Here is a 19,013-nt window from a genome sequence, read left to right on the forward strand (position 1 = left end):
GATGCTAATCCATTTAGCGCTTTTACGGTACTCAAAGACACAGTATACTTCCTTTAATCCTTTTCTCTCGACTTTTGGTTGAAAGGATTTTATGGAAGGTGCCTTTCGGCCCATGTGACCTACATTCTCATTCGTCTTTTGCTAAATATTTACTTTATAAAATACGAGAGGAGTTTTTTATGGTTTGAAGGACTGTTGCTGACAGGAGGAACGTGAGGCGGAAACCCATAATCATCAGATTCCCTCGTCAAGCCGTCTTCACCATCACAATATAAATCAGATTGAGAAGATTAAATAATCCAGAAGACGTAACTCAGCACCGGGAGGAGGACAAATGTATTTTCTCCCCTCATATTTTATTGTGAAATGAAGAAGTTGGCCGGTGTTCGGTTTTGGCTGCGCTGTTCAATTAAACCTTCGACTGCTCCAGCCGACAGCGACCCATATGTCCCTGGAGAAGACGAGAGACTCAGAATATGATTCATATTTGATGGGCGCTGCCTCGAGGGCTCGATTGTGTGTGATTGGCGGCTGTTTTGGGGCTTCTTGGTCGTGATTGGTTGTTTTTTTAAAAGGATAAACATAGTTATTGTTATTAAAGCTACCAACTGCAGTTTGAACTGCAAAGAGCATCGGAAATACACCAGGGCAAAAGGCAAAACTGCCCTGAAGAAATATAATGTTGCCCCTGACGAGGAGGGGCAACAAATGCCCCCATAATGTCCTCTAATAATTATGATAATTTAATTGCGTTTAGTTTTTGTTCTTTGTTTTGTCTGTATTACCTGTACTAGGTAGGTACACAAAAAAAAGCAATAAATATTTATTTTTATTAGAAAAAATAAAGAAATAAGTTATAATTGTTCATAGTTGTTGAAATTTTTTATTCATAATAAATAACCACAATAAAATAATAATACATTTAATATGATTGTCTGCAGAAAACACTTTGAATCTGTAGACTACCGACTAATAGTCATCTTATTACCTAAAAGTCTTATTATTGCCATGTTTATGACAATTTCTTATATGCTGTAAGCCTGAATAAGTACTGTATATCGAGTATTTTTGAACAAAAGGTTAAATGTTATTTCACAAGTTTCAAAAAGTTTATTTTTTAAATGCCCCTGGATTTCAGTTTAAATTGCCCCCAAACGAATCTGTAAATGTCCCCTGACTGCCGTATTTATCTGGTGAAGTCGTGCATTAAACAGACTTTCTCCCTCTTGTTTTTGTCTGTCACAGTAAATTAAACAGCGTAAATCTCGACGACATCTCTGCCGTTTCTGTGGGGTTCTGTGCAGCAGCTGTGCATGTCCGGATGAATCGGGTGCACTGCATGCCACTAAACTCTGCGCCTTTCATCCCCAGATAGAAAATGGCTTTTTCATACTACAGCAGGAAGTATTCAAAACTCTTTCTGTCCGTCCAAATCACAGAGTTGCATTCATTCGACTGTCTGTTTCGGATTTGTGGCTCTTTTTTATGTGCCCAACAAACTGGATACTGTAAACATCAACACACATAAACCCCTCTGTGTCTTCTCCAGCTGCTGAGTCAGTCGCTGCTCTGATCCACTGTATCACACACGACTAGAGATGAATAAAGTTCACTATTCACCCTTTAACTTCCTGCTTTTCTTCTTATCATTAGCATCTTTCAGGACATTATCACTGAGTCCCTGTCAGAGGAACAGACACAGGGGCCTATTTAGTTGGCTTCTAAAGAAATTGCCCTAGATATTATCCTCTTTTTGTCTCGTGAAGCTGCCAACACACGACCCATAATTCCATGTTCTCGCTACAAAACCTCACGCCACATCCGTGTGCCGTGCGCCTCTTGGAGGCGCCCACGTTAACTGGCAGCCAACCCACATTGTGTTATAGAAATATACCCACGAGTTCAGTTTCCTCATGCAAGAGGAGGCTCTGACCTCCTGGATGTGTTTATTATAGCAGCAACAAGTCGAGTGACGGGGTTTAGGTGCGATTCCGGAAACACCTGGTCACCTCATTTTACACTTTGACGTCCCAAAAGCACATAAAGACTGAGTTATCTGGTGCTTCTGAGGAGCAATGGTCCCAGAGGGTCTTTAACCCCCCCCCCCCCCCATCACACACACCTAGCCGATGTTTCTCATACCTGTCAACCCGTTGCCGTGGATACTTGGAACGAATACCAGCAAAATAGTGCAGTTTTCCTACGTTGATGGAGCTCTGGACCGTCCATGATGATTACTCAGTCTAGATATCCTGGACATTGTTTTGTATTTTAGGAATTCTTAATTCATGTGGGGAGTTCACTTAGTTTTTCCAGATTTTTTAAAATGGGCCAAAGAAAATATATATTTCTTTATGTACTGTATATCTAAAAAAACAGATTAATATAATATTTAAATTGCTAAAAGGTGAAACGCTTATTAGAAGTTCTCTCAACAGATTGATAAATAATATATTAAATTCGCTATTTTAGGCCCAATTGTGTAATTAAAAACAATGACGTGGCTTTATTCTCTCCACGTCTTAACATTCCTGTTGTAGTTGCCGTCTTCATTTAGAAATGTCGCAGTAGACTCCTTTATTAATATCTCTGAAACCACAACGGACCGCACTTCCTTGGATTAAAATAGAGCTCTCCACATCCTCTTGACCACGAGAGGTCAAGAGGTCAGGACAGCTGCCCACTCGTCACTGCAGACAAACATCCCAACTTCACCTTCCTCACCGCGACTACGTCTCGTTGCAGAGTCTCTCCGGGACTCTTGTCTGCTCTACATTTTGGGAGGGAGACTCCGTGTCCCGGCCAAAGTCAACAGCTCTCGGTACGGTGGGGACGACGCGTCTGCCCCGGCCCAGACTTGGACAGTGGACAACCCCCCCGAAAAAAGTGACGGCCCGTTGGAACGCTTCCATGGAAAATGTGGTGAGTAACGTCTAGTGTTGTTCAGCACTGACAGCAGGTAGTCATATTACCCGTCTTTCGATTGTTGCAAGGATGAAACTTTGTCATGGACTCATTCCTAAAAAAACGATGAACCAATTTCACGTGAATTCCTCTCCAGCCGCTTCCTGCTGACCTTTGACCTTTGACGTGACCCAGCCCCGACCAGACCTACATCTAAGCCAAGGAGGTTTCTGCTTTTTGCTGCCCTGTGTCGGCTAACTCTGGGATACATTTGACGCATTTCCAGTTAAAAAGGAACTCTGGGTTAGCATTAGCCTCACCAATCACACAAACCCAACCTTCATTTATACGAGCAACCACAGAAGAGGACGTCCCACTTCTGTTGGCTGACACCTTCACCCACCTCCTCACGCCATACGAAGGTGAAGTATCCCGGATATGGGAGCGGGTATCTTGCCCTCCTGACGTCATTTAGAAAACAGAAACCGATTGGGAGGTTATTTGTATAATTGATTTTTTTGGACCATGTCCCATCCCATGGAGATGGGTGGGGATGAAAGCCATACTGCAGCTAGCCACTAGGGGGCTATCGGGATCTTTTCACTTCATCTTTTTAAAGTCAAACCAAATCCCTTCCCCAGAATTACGATCGTCTAATCAATAGCAGCTGATAGGTCTGTTGATCTTTGCACTTGGCCTTTTTTTCTAACCTTTCCAAAGCCCACAAATACAAGAATTTCAATTTGGGGTCATGTTCTTTCAGCGGATCTACCAGCGCTTGTGTAGCCTACCTCTAACTCAACCTTAAATTAAGGACCCTTTTAAAAAAAACTAAATAGGAGAAACATTGTGTGTGGTAAATCTTCCATTATTGCAGATTTCACATTACGTAAATAGGAAAATTCTCACTCTTTCAACGCGTGTCTGGTTATATGAAAGTGACGAGATTTCTGTGGCAGTGTCGGGTATCGGCGGATCTGTCATCTGTTCCGCTGTGTGAGCGTCTCCGGAGCCAGCGGTGGCATCGAAAACCTCACATTCTCTTTGCTCGCTCTCCAAGACCATCGAATCAGTCGAGGCCGCAACCCGTCGAGATGGAGGGTCCTTTCATCTTCAGGCTTGCTCCTAGCCGATGGCATCTCGTCCTCCTTTCCAAAATCAAAAACAGGGCTTTTTGCTCCTTGAATCGGCTTCACTGCCTCCTCGGCCAGATGGATAACATCATCCAGATTGTGGTAAGAGAAAGTAGTGCTACTACTGGAGATGCAGAACCGCTCCCCGAAGACATCGTGTTGTCATCACAATCTTGACCTACTTACACATCAGCAAGCCTTTACACATTGCCCAATTTGCTTTTAAACTGAGAGTTGGCACAAAAAGAGTTGTAGGCCCCGCCCCTCTCCTTCAGATTCAGTTATTTCGAAGGAGTTTGAGAGGCTATCCGAGCTCTTCCAGAAACCGCTCCATAGCTTTCTGTTGACGAATCCGGCATCTGTGTTGAACCTTTGTGTTGCGGCTTCACTATTATCAAATTGGCATTTCTCATTGCTTCTGTAGTGGTTTCAGAAATAGCTCTTAAGTCACCGCCAACTGCACCAATCCAAAGCAGTGATGTCATCGTGTGAGAAACTGGGCTTCGTCTACCAAGAGGGAATTGCAGCCGCCTAGAGGTTCCCCATCTTTATTTGATCCCCAACTATTATTCCACTCATTCAAGATAATAAGATGTCTAATAAAAGACATGAATCTGAACGTACTTCAATCACATATATGCTACTTAAGAGTCCTTCAGCACAGTGGACACTATATTGGGAAAACCCCACGTTAGGTTTTTGACTCCATGGTTGGGAAACAGCGTCCTAATAGTTTAAGAGGCGATTCCTTAAAATAAGGCAGTGATTCACACTCGAATATGTTTTCATTATGTGCATAGAAATAATGTAGGAGTTACTCTGTGTGTGTTTTCCTCAGGTAAAGTCACACACCATACAAACTTGAATGACAGTTTTGGTCAAACTGGTGAGAACTTGGTCTGAACCACTCTATCCTGGCCTTTGGGAAAATGGGTTTCTTTAAAATATTAGATATTTCTGTCTGATGATATACAGGACTGTCTCAGAAAATTAGAATATTGTGATAAAGTTCTTTATTTTCTGTAATGCAATTAAAAAAACAAAAATGTCATGCATTCTGGATTCATTACAAATCAACTGAAATATTGCAAGCCTTTTATTCTTTTAATATTGCTGATTATGGCTTACAGCTTAAGAAAACTCTAAAATCCTATCTCATAAAATTTTAATATTTCCTCAGACCAAGTAAAAAAAAAGATTTATAACAGCTGAGTGTTTGTCAAGGCTCAGGAAACCCTTGCAGGTGTTTCGAGTTAATTAGACAATTCAAGTGATTTGTTTAATACCCTACTAGTATACTTTTTCATGATATTCTAATATTTAGAGATAGGATATTTGAGTTTTCTTAAGCTGTAAGCCATAATCAGCAATATTAAAAGAATAAAAGGCTTGCAATATTTCAGTTGATTTGTAATGAATCCAGAATGCATGACATTTTTGTTTTTTTAATTGCATTACAGAAAATAAAGAACTTCATCACAATATTCTAATTTTCTGAGACAGTCCTGTATATATGATGACAACAAATACCAGAATATAACTGAACATCCTCTTTGCTCTGTGTGAGGCAGCAAACCACACATTAAGCTACCTTTCATTGCCCGTTTCCATTGAAGGCGTTGGGTAGAGCGTCCATTGACGAAACTCTCTAAGCACTACTTTTACAGAAGTTGTAGACTCTTGCAACTCGACAACTGTGATGCTCACAGAATAATTGCTTGGTAAATCTTCCAGGGTATGAGAAAAGGCCAGGAAAAAAGTGAAACATTAAGCCGAGCCCCTCACCTCGGAGCTCAGTCGTGGCGGTGCAGTTGGACGAGGCCTTCCAGCGGTCCTGGTGCTTTCTGAACTCCTGCACCCGGCACACGTAGAGCCCCCGGTCGCCCTCGGACACGTTCAAGACCACCAGGTCAAATATCTTCCCCTGCTTCACCACCAACAGCTTCAGCTTGGGCCACGGGAAACTCTTGGTGTAGTTGCCGTAGAATCGGGCCTTCCTCATGTTGACGCGGGCGACGAGGAGCTCGTCCTCCGGCCGGTCGGCGCCCATGGGCAGGAAGGTCCACTTCACCACCGGCAGGGCGGCGTTGCGCCGCCGCTGGGACACGACGCAGGAGAGGGTGACATTCTGACCCTCCTGGGCCACCGTGAAGGGGGAAGGGGTGATGGTGACGTTGATGGCCAAAGACAAATCTGAAGGAGATTCACACAACAAGTCATTGAGAAGCAATCGAAGGAACGTAGTATCGAGATGTCTGGATGTGTTTGGATGACTCGTGATCCCTCTCTTTTATATCATATACCTCTTATGAACTGAAAGAAGAGGTCAGAGAAGTGGATGCAGGCTGTGTCTTAACCAAACACACATGATGGCCACGCCCCTATCTGGGTCTGACTGCCGGTTGGTTAAAGCAACCCTTTGATCTTCACTTTAAACACATTCAGCTGTTTTATGTCTCTTAACTGAAGTTAACTGAGTTCAGTAAGTTTTTGTTTTATTTCTTACTGTCATATCACCTCTCTAATTATATTTATTGTTTATTTCCTGATTTACTTTGTTGGATTGTTATTTAGTTGTTCCAGTGTAAACCACATTTACTTTAAGAACTTAAATCCCCAAACAGTACAATCAAAACGTCCAGGTTTAGTAATAAAATACAATTTAGCGATACATTCATTGAGCTGAATATTTTCAGCCTCAAGGACAAAAAAGGCAACTTCTGTCATGGAAACAGGATTATTCAAAATGTGAACTCAACTTTCATGTTCAAACTGATTAACGTAATTTAATAAATGGAAAATGAACGCCATAATTGGACAAGCGGCCATAAAGAGGGGGAAACCAATGGCCCCTACGAGCCTCTCGTCCGTCTTAGAACATCGGATATTTTCATTTTTAACTCAACTGCACACCTGTGAAGTTTGTTCGATGGTATAATCTCTCCACAGACAGACAAATAAACATATGAGCATATAAACCCCCCTGGAAGAATACATGGTAGCTCCCAACACAGCTGTCTCCAGGCCACATGTTGGGGAAAACTACCCCATCATTGCTGTCATTTCTGGTATACTTCTAATAATGAATGTTATAAATAATAATCGCTGTGGTGCAACAGTTATAATTCATGTCCGAGCTTAAAAAGATTGATGATTTTTGACCTTGGAAACGGGTCAACCAAACAAGGTCAACTCAAGGTCGACTTCCTGTCTGGGTTCTGGCTCAAGAATCAAGGAAGTCCCAAAAGGTCACATAATAGGTCAAAGGTTAATCTCCCTCTCATGGGACTCGGATTAGGAGTCACCATATGGGCATGCACTATAGATCAGTTTCTAGATGGTGTCAAATATGTGTAAAAAAATGTAATTGAAGCTTCAGCTTGTTTTAAATGTTTTTTTTCTCGGAAATGTTTCAGATAATTCCCAAAAACGTACGTGGCGTTAAACACGGAACACATTCCACGTCTTTAATGCCTGACTTGTAGAAGCAGATCGATGAGAGTAACAATGGTGTCGAGCTATATGATGTCATATGGTAAATCCACACAGTCTCATGGGGTTGTCGCTCAACAGTCTGCTTCTCGTCACGCCGACAGATGTTTTTTGTTGCATGTGACATCATACGTCCGGCGAATATTGAGGAACACATCTACCGCTGCATCTGTTGCATCAATATACACCAGTCAACGTGTCGTGTTGTTGACTTTGAACTCTCAAACTGTTGAGTTTAAAAGCAGATCCACGTGAATTGAATGTTTAAGTGTAACAAACAGCTTTGATCACACGTCTCCCTTGTGGGACTTCCTCTCTCATCTCTTGTGATGACACGCAACTTTAAAAAATAAATAAACGTGTTTATTTTCTTGCCGACATTACCCTGCAATCTCTCTTTTGTGGACTCTGTTTACTTTAGTTCCTTTTAACCGTTGGTGCTCATCCATCACCAAACACGTCCTCAGACGCCCTCAAAACAGCTTCTTTGTGTCTGTTTCCTCTCTGGGTTGAAGCAGAAAGAAACTTTTAATCTCTAGTGAGAAGCTAAAAGAAACTTTTATTCTCTAGTGTGAAGCAAAAAGAAACTTTTAATATAGTGAGAAGTAAAAAGAAACATTTAATCTCTAGTGTGAAGTAAAAAGAAGCTTTTAATCTCTCGTGAGAAGTAAAAAGAAACTTTTAAACTCTCGTGAGAAGTAAAAATAAACTTTTAATCTCTAGTGAGAAGTAAAAAGAAACTTTTAATCTCTAGTGTGAAGCAAAAATAAACTTTTAATCTCTAGTGTGAAGCAGAAAGAAACTTTTAATATCTAGTGTGAAGCAGAAAGAAACTTTTCTTACCTCCAAGCAGCGCTCGAGTCAGCAGAGCGAAGATCACGGAGGAGATCTTCATTTTCCACGACTGCAGCCTCCATAAACTCAAAGTTAAATGCCTCTGAAGGAAAGAAGCGCCAGGTTTCTTCTTCCTCCTCCTCCTCCTCCTCCTCCTCCTCCTCCTCTTCTTCTCTTTTTTTCTCTCTCCAAGCTGCGGAGTGTAACATGAAACATTGAACCCTCTGTTTCTACTCAGAACCTCCCCCCCCCCATCTCTTGTCACACAGGGAAAGCCCATTTGGCAGGCTCACACACACACACACACACACAGACACACATACACACACAGACACACACTCACACACACACTAACACACACACACACACACACACGCACACCGACAGGTGAAAATGTGCGAGGACACTCACGTGCGCGCACACACACACACACACACATGGACACGCACACACCACTGCATCCGTTGAGTAAGTGGGAAATGTAATTTCCTGTGCAGGATGGGGGCGGAGCCTACGTGTGTTGTTGAGATTGACACCGAGAAAATCACACTTCCAGCTGTGGAGGACAGCGGGTGCACACACACACACACACACACACACACACACACACACACACACACACACACACACACACACACACACACACACACATGTGCTGACACAGGAGGGGGGGGGGGGTGTAGTCTGGTTGTGGGTGGGCAACTTTGCAGCCGGATTCAAAGTTAAACTCCTGTGTGCTGCGGAAAATAACCTAATACTTGTTAAATTGTTCTCTGTGTGTGTGTGTGTGTGTGTGTGTGTGTGTGTCTGTCTGTGTGTGTGTGTGTGTCTGTCTGTGTGTGTGTCTCTGTGTGTGTGTGTCAGTATGTCTGTGTGTGTGTGTGTGTCTGTCTGTGTGTGTGTGTCTGTCTGTCTGTGTGTGGCTGTGTGTGTGTCTGTGTGTCTGTCTGTGTCTGTGTGTGTGTGTGTGTGTGTGTCCACAGCTCTCTCCCCTCAACTCTCGTCTCAGGATGATGAACTGTATGTGTGTGTGTCTCTGTGTGTGTCAGTGTGTCTGTGTGTGTGTGTGTGTGTGTGTGTGTCTGCTCCTTCAGGTTCACGTGCTTCTTCTTCAAAGTGCGTTATGAATAAAGAAGGTTCTGATGTAACGATGCAGCCGTAGTTATGGAGTTGTGTTATGGAGTTGTGTAATGGAGTTGTGTAATGGAGTTGTGTTATGGAGTTGTGTTATGGAGTTGTGTTATGGAGTTGTGTTCTCACGGTGAGACACTCAGACTCCCACGATGTCACGCCTACTTACTTGAATCCAAAAAAAACAATGAAGTGAGTAAAAATGCTTTAAAACTCTCAGATTAAAGTCAGCTGGAAAGAAATCGTCGAGGTCTGATAAAAGCCTCGTGGTGGGACCAATGTTCCCTCTAAGCTGCGCGCCTGTGCAATCGCTCACTGCTCGCACATTCTCAGCGCACAAGAAAATCTATGCAGCGCATAAAATAAAATTCACCATAAACGTATTAATTAATATCTAATATTAGACCTAATCTAATCTAATTAATTAGACCAATAATGTGTTTTGTGTACCATTTTTCAATGTAACACAGTGAGTGACCAATGATACGATACGGTTTACTTACGCTACGCAGCCAATCAGAGCATTAGTGCCCTGCCCAGACGCACCATGCAGGTTAGCTAGCTAACAACAACACAGCGGAGTTATGAGATGCAACCCCTTATCATGGCGAAACGAACGGGCAACGCCAGCGACACGTCCACTCACCAAGCCAAAGTCAAAAAGAAATGCGGTTCTTTTAGGATGGAATGGCTGTCGGAGGATGTGCAAATAGAAGAACAAGCGGTGAAACTGGGGGAGATTTTTTCTTTTTCGAGTGAGAAAGATCTACTCTGCAAAACATGCAGCGAAGCCAAAGTAGCAAATGAGGTTTCAGCGGTAAAATTGTGGACTGAATGGGAGTTGGACTACCTCAAGCGTCACATTCAGCAGAAAAGTCATGTGAAAGCTGTTGGAATTGTACGAAGACTCAAGGTGGGACAGGGGGTTGGCGCAGAAGACCGAGAGAAAAGGAACAAAACAAAATCTGACCCCAAGCAAGTTAAAGTTCTCATTGACAATATTTTACTTGCCATCAAAATGAATGCATCAATGCTGTCAGTTACACAAATCCACAATCACAGGGCAAAGTATGTGAGTCCTTGAAGTGGCACAGTTGGACCAGCTGATGCACATAAAGTCAAAGCAAGAAGCAGACGAAGCATCAACCTGGACAACGTGTACAACCGTTAGAGAAGTGAGAAGGACAGACGTGAAAAATAAGATAACATTTAAGTCAAAATGTGTGCATATTCTAGTGACATTTATTAAGATTTTTTATTCATGGATATTAATCATTAAACGCTGTTACTACTAGATAATTTATGAGTAGTAGAAATGCTAATAAAAAAACTAATTAGATATTTTACAGACAAAGAGCGACAGCACATGTCATTGAGCAAAATGTGAATGTTTTAATGTGAACAAAATGTTATGTCTGAAAGGTGTATATGTCTCATTTGTTCCAGAACAGGACCCTCAGCCAGGCCACAATTGGACCACAGCCAGGCCAAAGCAGGACTCTCGCATATATAACATACTATACATCTCATGAACAACAAGATGTTTATCTTTTTCATCTTAAGTGGGCCAAATCGCTTATATTAAAAGTAAACTAATGAAAATTGCTGCTGTAATTTGATTCTTTTAATAAGCCATGTAACTTGCTATGATCCAAGGTTTTGAACAGGTGTGATACTGGTGTGTGGCCACAGCGTGCACGTCTGATGTAGCTCACAGTGGTCCTCAGAGTGCTCAGGGAGCTTGTGTGTATGCCCAGACACATGAACAATTAGAGGGAACATTGGGTGGGACACCGGGAGCACGACGTCATCACCCAGATGGGATCAAAGTGCAGCGTGGAGATGTGAAACCAGACGGAAGGGTTTCATTCTCTCTCGGAGGTAAATGTCGCCCCCTTGCGGTGAATGTGTGAAGTGCTCGTGCGTCAGGAGGTTTCTGCTGAGTGGGATGTGTGTCAGTGGAGCAGCAACACGAATACACACACATCCGGGCTCTAACATGGCTGAAACCTTTTTTATCTTCACAACAAAAACAACAACAACAACAACAACAACTCCACAACGCTATGTTACAAATGGTCTAATGAAAACCATAAGTGATGCATGTTATTGGCTGATGCAGCTCTCGGTTCTCGTGAGGGGACACCGGGCTGCCGCCTCGGTTGACCTTTGACCCCCGTGCCAGGGTTCACGATCGTCCTCCCGCAAATCACTCCGCCCGACCTTTAACATCACATGTCACTGGAAACCGCCTCCACGGGACGCTCTGATTGGCTGAGGCTGTGGCTGAGAGTAAATAAAGGTTACGGGGAAACTCGTTTCCTTTGGATTCAGTGGACGAGGTGCCGGGACGTCGTTTAGAGGATGATAAAGTTCATGTATGATGTCATTGAACTAAATTAGTTGTGGTTGTACATCATTATTAAATCAGTATATGATCCTCAACCAACCTCTGAAGGTTTCTGTCCGTAGGGAAGAAGAACAGTTTGAGGTTTCGATACAATACAATAATACATTTAATTTCCGTGGACGAAGAGAGGGAACGGCCTCCTCACCTGCTGCCGACGTGACGCTGCCAGACTGAATCATAAAGCCGGCAGCCAAGAACAGGCCGACCTCCTCGATCAGGACGTACTTGATATCTAGAAGTAAAGCGGCGTCACGCACACACGATGTGACCTGGACCTCAGTTTGGGGAATGCCAGCTCTCATCTTCAGGGGGGTGAGGAGGGGGTGGGGGACGACGTTTGATTTCACAACTTGTTTACTGCGTGGAAGATAAAAGTCTCAGTCATGGTGTCGGGCTCCTTCCTGAAAACGGTGTCGCGTGTTCCTGTGTTTTGCAATTTGAATCCTAACCGTCTAAAAATCGTTGGGGGGGGGGTCACTGCCAACACTCCCCTCTTCAACAACACACTGATATATACCTTTTTAAGAAGAAGAAGAAAAGTGAGGAAAACGAAGAAGAAGAGTGAGGAAAACGAAGAAGAAGAACAAGAATAAGAGTCTTTGGATTGATGAGATGTTGAAGGTCAAAGGTCAAGGTCACCCTGACCCTTACATTCAACCTATTCTTCTTAAACGCAACAACCTAAAATGTATTTCGTGACCCCCCTACTAGTCCGTTCACGCCGACAGGAAGTTAGCACCCGCCGAGGGTCGTCGCCATCAGAGACGCTCAGAGACGCTCGCCATCAGCCTGAGAGACACGGCGTGAAGGAGGCGACACTGACGCCGCTTTTTTTAACCAAGACCACTTGTGTCTGTGGGAAAGCAGCGAAGTAAATGCCTTGCTCAAGGACGTCTCTTTTGAGTTTTCACCACTCCAGATACGAGCCCCGCTGTAAGGGGCGGAGAGTGACGAGAGAGGTCGACCTCTTGACCTCCGGCTCCTGACTCAGAAGACACTTTCTACACCCGGGTGCTCGATGTGGGAGGTCATTGCGTAACTCTAAGTCACAGGGCGTCAAACACAAGGCTTGAAAGACGTATGATCGCTTTTTATTAAAAAAAAAAGTAAGCAAAAAATAACCTTGTGCTTTTATTTTGAAGGCCATTTTTTGCCATCCTTCATGCTGCGTTCACACCAAAAAAGAGAAGCGAACTCTCGACAGACTATTCGTAATCATTCACTTGACTCGTGCTACAAGCGCTCTAGAGGGGTCGTGGCCTATCGCCATGGAAACAGTATTTAAGACTTTAAGTCACATGTGTCAAACACAAGGCTTGAAAAATAACCCTGTGCTTTTATTTTGAAGGCCATTTTTTGCCTTCCTTCATGCTGCGTTCACACCAAAAAAAGAGAAGGGAACTCTCGCCGGACTCTTCGTGATCATTCACTTCCCTCGCACCAGAAGAGAGGGGGCGTGACTTATCGCCATGGAAATAATCCATTACCGCCGCCGGAAGACATAACCACTATTTGTACGTGTTGCGCAAGTCCCACAAACGTCGGACAATCAAAATATCAATAGTATCTCATACAGACAGTTATTTAACAACATGTTTGGGAGTCGTTACAGTTCCATCCCTCTGAGGGCGGCCAGGATGCTGACGGGCCCCCGGTGAAGATGAGTTGACGCCCCTGAAGGCAACACAAGAGTCCAACCTACGGACGCAGAGCAGAAAGAACAACGCCATTGTTTTGAAAAGAACAACAAATGACCACATGGATGGAGTTTATGGGGAAATGGGGACGCAGTGCAGAGAAACCACTCGAGCAACTCCTCCGAGCTCCACCGTCCACCGAGGACCCATCCTGACACTTTGAGACGGTCCTGATGGTTTTCGGACCGTGGCTCCTGGTTCATGTCGGGTGTCCTGGGTCTCCGGACGGATCGCAGTCGCCCCGACGATCCGAAGCGTCCGGCCTCCGGCGTGGAGACGCAAACTGGGAGGAAGAGAAACCCGAGACGCCCCCCCCCCCCCCCCCCCCACCCGGAGGTCGCATTCCTCCGTCAGCCCGGGAGCTCTCGCCTCTCGCCTGCTGTTCCTCTGTGTGAGATCCTAAGTGACGGGAATCAGAACCAGGACCTTAGCTGAAGGTCACACACACACACACTGGGGTCCAGAGAGCTTCGGGGATTGGACCTGTGACTCGTCACGGGACACATCTCTGTGTTTCAGTCTGGGGTCCGTTTCAGCTTCACAGTCGGGCGAGATCACGTTTCCAGTGACCGGAGCGTGACCTCTTGCGCAATACGTCGTTGCATCCAGCGAGTAATAGTCAAAATACAAACGCCTAAATGATCTTTTACTAAAAACTCTCTAATTTTTGTTCTGCTCAACTTCTTCAAGTCAAACTTCGTAGAGAGACTCGTCACATGTTAGTCTGTCATCTCTGTTAGTTTAAACTTTTTCTCTGCTTCCTTCCAAAAGATATTCATCCTCAAAGTTCCTATTCTTTTTCCTAGGGACCTAGGCGAACCTGAAACTTCTATTTTTGCTGTGTTTCATCTTGATTTACTCTTAACCCGAAACATATATACTTATATTTACACATCCGAACAACAGCTCACATGTGTTCCCTTTATTATAACACCAACATTATTCAAATAGCATGTGTGGTTGCAGAGATTTACCCTTTTTAGCTTGGGTATGTTATTTCGAGCAGAAAACTAAAAAATATGGCAGAGCTTAAAAGGATAAACAAACTTTTTTTCCACAACGTTGGAGCTGTTATGCACACGGCACCGTCCAATATACCGACGAGCATTACATCGCCCATGTCTGAGGGTTGATAAATATGTTCTGGACGAGCGTCTCAGGGTCCTTCTATCGGAGGATCCGATGCGTCCTTGGGACCCTTGACCCCCAAGTTGCCTCCGGCGTGTGAACGCTATGTCTGGATGTGTGAGCGGGTCAATGAGGACATGCAGGGTCAGGAGAGCGTTCTGAGTGGTCAGGAGGCGAGAAAAGTACGAGGAGGAGGAGGAGGAGGAGGAGGAGGAGGAAGAGGAGGAGGAGGAAGAGGAGGAGGAAGAGGAAGAGGAGGAGGAAGAGGAGGAGGAGGAGGAGGAAGAGGAGGAGGAGGAGGAGGACGGCCCTGATGACCGCCGACATCTAAAATGCTGTCATCTCTCTCTCTCTCTCTCATCTCTCTCTCTTATCTATATCATCTCTCTCTCTCATCTATCTCATATATCTCTCTCTCTCATCTCTATCTCATATCTCTCTCTCTCTCTCTCTCTCATATCTCTCTCTCTCTCTCTCATCTCTCTCTCATATATCTCTCTCTCTCTCATCTCTCTCTCTTATCTATATCATCTCTCTCTCTCTCATCTCTCTCTCTTATCTATATCATCTCTCTCTCGTCTATCTCATATATCTCTCTCTCATCTCTCTCTCTCTCTCCTCTCTCTCTCATCTCTTTCTCTCTCATCTCTCTCTCATCTCTCTCTCTCATCTCTCTCCCTCTCATCTCTCTCTCATATCTCTCTCTCTCTCCTCTCAAGATTCAAGATGTTTTATTTGTCACATACACACACAGGGTGTGCAGTGAAATGAAAGTGGCAATGCTGCTCAGAGGAATGTGTAAGCAAGGGCACACAGTACACAAATAAAAACAACACACACAACACACAGTAAGTGTGTGTGTGTGTGTGTGTGCGTGCGTGTGTGTGTGGCAGCAGTGTGGGGGGTGGGGTCCTGGTGAGGTCTGGTCCTGATGGCCTGAGGAAAGAAACTCCGTCTCAGTCTCTCTGTTCTTGCAGCGTGACTACGGAGGGCGCCCCTGACCGCAGCAGCTGAAACAGTCTGTTTGTGGGTGGTGGTGATCCTTCATGATCCTGCCGGCTCTGGTTCTGCACCTCCTGGTGTACAAGTCCTGCAGGGTGGGGAATAGTGCGCTCAGCCGAACGCACTACTCTCTGCAGAGCCTTCCTGTCCTCTGTGATGCTTCCTGTCAGGACGCTCTCTCAGCTCCAGAGTAGAAGGACTGAAGATCCCTGGGAAACTTATTTCTCTCAGCTGCCTCGCTCTTGCCTTTCTCACCAGAGTGTCTGTGTTTGTTGACCATGTCAGATCCTCGGTGATCTCTCTCTCATCTCTGTGTAGCCACCGTTTCAACGTGGATTGAACCTTCCTGAAAATGGAAATCTTTTATTTGAGAGAAAAGACGATGAACTCACGTCTCACCCGAGCCTCCGTGTGAACGCGGCCGGTTGGCGGCCAAACACCCGTAACCACGTGAACACGGTTCATCCTTTCATGTATTCTCGGCAGCGGGCGCTCAGCAGAGATACGTGTCGACATCGGTGGTGAGCTGCAGGTTACCGACGGAGAGATCTGTGGGCCGTGTGCCGCCGAGATTTATCACCGCCGCTCGACACAGGCGGCGTCCGACTGAGACGAGTCGGGCGGCCGTTTTATTAGCTCCACTTCTTCATGCAAAGATGAAGTTAACCACATCTGATTGGCCGGCCTGCCGTATCTAGACCTCTGGAAGGGGGGGGGGGGGGGGATCAGTTATTGCGGTCCTGTCATCACTCACCTCACACAGGGCACATCATGTGGCTGGAAGTTATGTTCCATTGGAGCTGTGCCTGTGAAATGTGAACAAATAGATTTATTTCAGACAGGTTGACATCGAGGTAACGCTGTGTGGACACAACGTTATCATATTAAAAATAATAACTTATACATAGAGGTGTATTTCTGCAGGGATGTGTTTGACGCTGCACGGGAAACGATCATTAAAGGCGACATTTCTTCTTGTTTTTGCTGCCGTGTAAAAAAGTAACAACACAAAGCTAAGCTAGCATCATAAGACATGTAGTCTTAGAGGTCGCTGTGCTGCCCGCGAGGCCTCAATCACAAAGGGAGGGACATTCAATTTCACAAAAATAAATAGATCCAAATATGTATATATATATATAAATAAGTATATATATATATATATAAATAAATAAATAAATATATACATATATATATATAAAAATAAATATAAATATATATAAATGTGTGTATTCATATATTTTGTCAAATAGGTCACAAGCGAAAAATTAAAATGATGTGCATATTCTACTAAACTAAATTAACTAATCAATCATCCTTAATGAATATTTTATTATGTTCTTTGGTATTTATTTGTTATATGCAGATGATGATGTTTACTATATTTGTTGATATTGTCCATTGCATTTGTAAAGTATTTGATCATGTGACAATACGATGATGTGTGTGTGTGCATCATAACTACTAACCTTCATGCACTGGGGCCTAATGGTCATACTGGTGTGAACTGGGCCCCGTCATAACCACGCCACTGAGATATTTCTATTTTTTAATAGAAATGCAGTTCATGGATTGGCGCCAGCTGTCCTGGAGTGACCCTACAAGGGTTTACGAGCCCCTCGGCCCTGAAGGCCAGGCGGGCTCTCAGTGGGCATGAAGGAGCTCGACGGCCCCCTGTGGGTCCAAGTCCAACAGAGAACACATGTGGGTGTCAGTCATGACGCCTCAAACACAGACTGGATCCTGACCCACATTCCTTGGTGTGTGCTGTGTGAATCACCTCCCTGTGCAGGTATACACCAGATCAATCATTGGGTATTGGTTATGGATGTGGTAGAAACATATCAACGGTGTTCCACGCACTCTTGTTAAATGCAATAAACTGTTGCAAGCTTTGCACTCATGAAAATAACCAAACATGTAATCAAAAAGTAATAAAATACAACGCATTTCTGTGCACACTTCAAAGAGTGTCTGCTGCTTCTTCCCTAAATCATCAACTTGCCTCGGACTATAGACATAGTGTGTGTAACTACCTGCTAGCTGTCTTAGAATACACACAGATACAACATATTAATGAAACAAAGTAAACCCCCCAAAATGCCAATATGAAGGAGCATTATTTGTAAAATGATTTACGGCACTGTACTGTAATCACAGCCCTCCCACGTTTACAGTTTAACAGCCCATAATCGTTATTAATTTGTAATTTATATGTTGTCTAAATGTTCTTTGTTGTTGTGTGAGCTGTTTTGCACTTCATTACTTTATTACTAGAATATGCTTTATGTTAGAGAAACGTACTTTCAGATCTTGTGTATGTTTTGCACGAATGGAAGAAGTGACAATAAAGATGACTTTTACTATTTTTTAAAAAACTTTCTTTTTAAGTTCCATTTGGGTTGGAATTTCACTTCAACCATTAAAGCATGGGTTAGATTTTTTGGGGGGGGGGGGGCCTGATACCCAATTAAATGCGCAGCTGTTCCAAATTTGCTGTTGGAGGGTTGTATGTAAAAAGAGAAAGGTGAGAAAAAGGGCTATATGAGGCGGAGGAGGCGGAGGAGGCGGCCCATGTGAGGCCTCATTCTGGGCCAAGAGAGTAACGGGGAAATGGCCCTCATACCGTGTCTCTGCTCACGACATGATGTTCCCACACCGCTCCGCAATCACCCAGGACAATGGGAACCGTTACGTTTATCCACATTGTCTGCAAGTACAACATCGTACGCTCTGGAATAAAAGTTAGACTTCATGCACTTTGATACATTCAATAATGCAAATTGACTGAGTGATTGAGTTGTTGTCCCTTCAACATGAAGTCCATTGCTCTAAATGATTGCATGTTTTACCGCCTAAAGTCAAGTCCACTACATGTGCGAGGTTAGCCAGAGTGGAGGGCGCCGGCGGCATGAGAGGCCGGCCGTTACCTTCCGAAATACAACATGACAGAAATAGACAGGCTTAAATATGGCACCTTGATGGACCCCGGCCACACGCTGGACCCCGGCCCCGGGGCCAGCGGGTTGTTGTCGGGGCAAACCCCGGGTCAACAGAGATGTGATTTCATGCTCTACGACCTCATGTGCTGTCTAATACTTTATTTAAACAGACGTGACCGGTCATGACCATGCTGTATACAGCGGTTGTGTTAACACATTAAAGCAAGATGAGCCACACAGTATTTATGAAACACTCTATTTAGGGATGCTCAACGCTCCCCATCTGACCTCGTCCAGTGTAACAGTTTAGCTCCACGCCTTCCTTTTTGGAATAGTTGTTTTC

At 44.2% G+C, this 19,013-nt stretch overlaps 1 protein-coding gene and 1 long non-coding RNA gene across 2 annotated transcripts in view; both read right to left on the reverse strand.

The window, feature by feature from the left end:
• vstm4b (V-set and transmembrane domain containing 4b) overlaps positions 1 to 8,461 on the reverse strand; it is a 13,642-nt gene extending 5,181 nt beyond the window's left edge. Inside the window, exons 1-2 of the mRNA XM_056430343.1 lie at positions 8,373 to 8,461; positions 5,823 to 6,230 (exon numbers count right to left, since the gene is read on the reverse strand). Coding sequence (XP_056286318.1) covers positions 5,823 to 6,230; positions 8,373 to 8,424 — 460 coding nt within the window. The 5' untranslated portion in view covers positions 8,425 to 8,461. The remainder of the gene's footprint in view (positions 1 to 5,822; positions 6,231 to 8,372) is intronic.
• A 4,518-nt stretch (positions 8,462 to 12,979) lies between these two features.
• LOC130203889 (uncharacterized) lies at positions 12,980 to 16,351 on the reverse strand. Its single transcript, XR_008833546.1, has 2 exons — positions 16,124 to 16,351; positions 12,980 to 13,602 (listed from the first exon to the last, which is right to left on the reverse strand). It is a non-coding gene; the product is annotated as an uncharacterized LOC130203889 (long non-coding RNA).
• Positions 16,352 to 19,013: the final 2,662 nt, after the last annotated feature.

Source organism: Pseudoliparis swirei, chromosome 13 (genome assembly GCF_029220125.1).
Source record: "Pseudoliparis swirei isolate HS2019 ecotype Mariana Trench chromosome 13, NWPU_hadal_v1, whole genome shotgun sequence".
Lineage (NCBI taxonomy): Eukaryota > Metazoa > Chordata > Actinopteri > Perciformes > Liparidae > Pseudoliparis > Pseudoliparis swirei.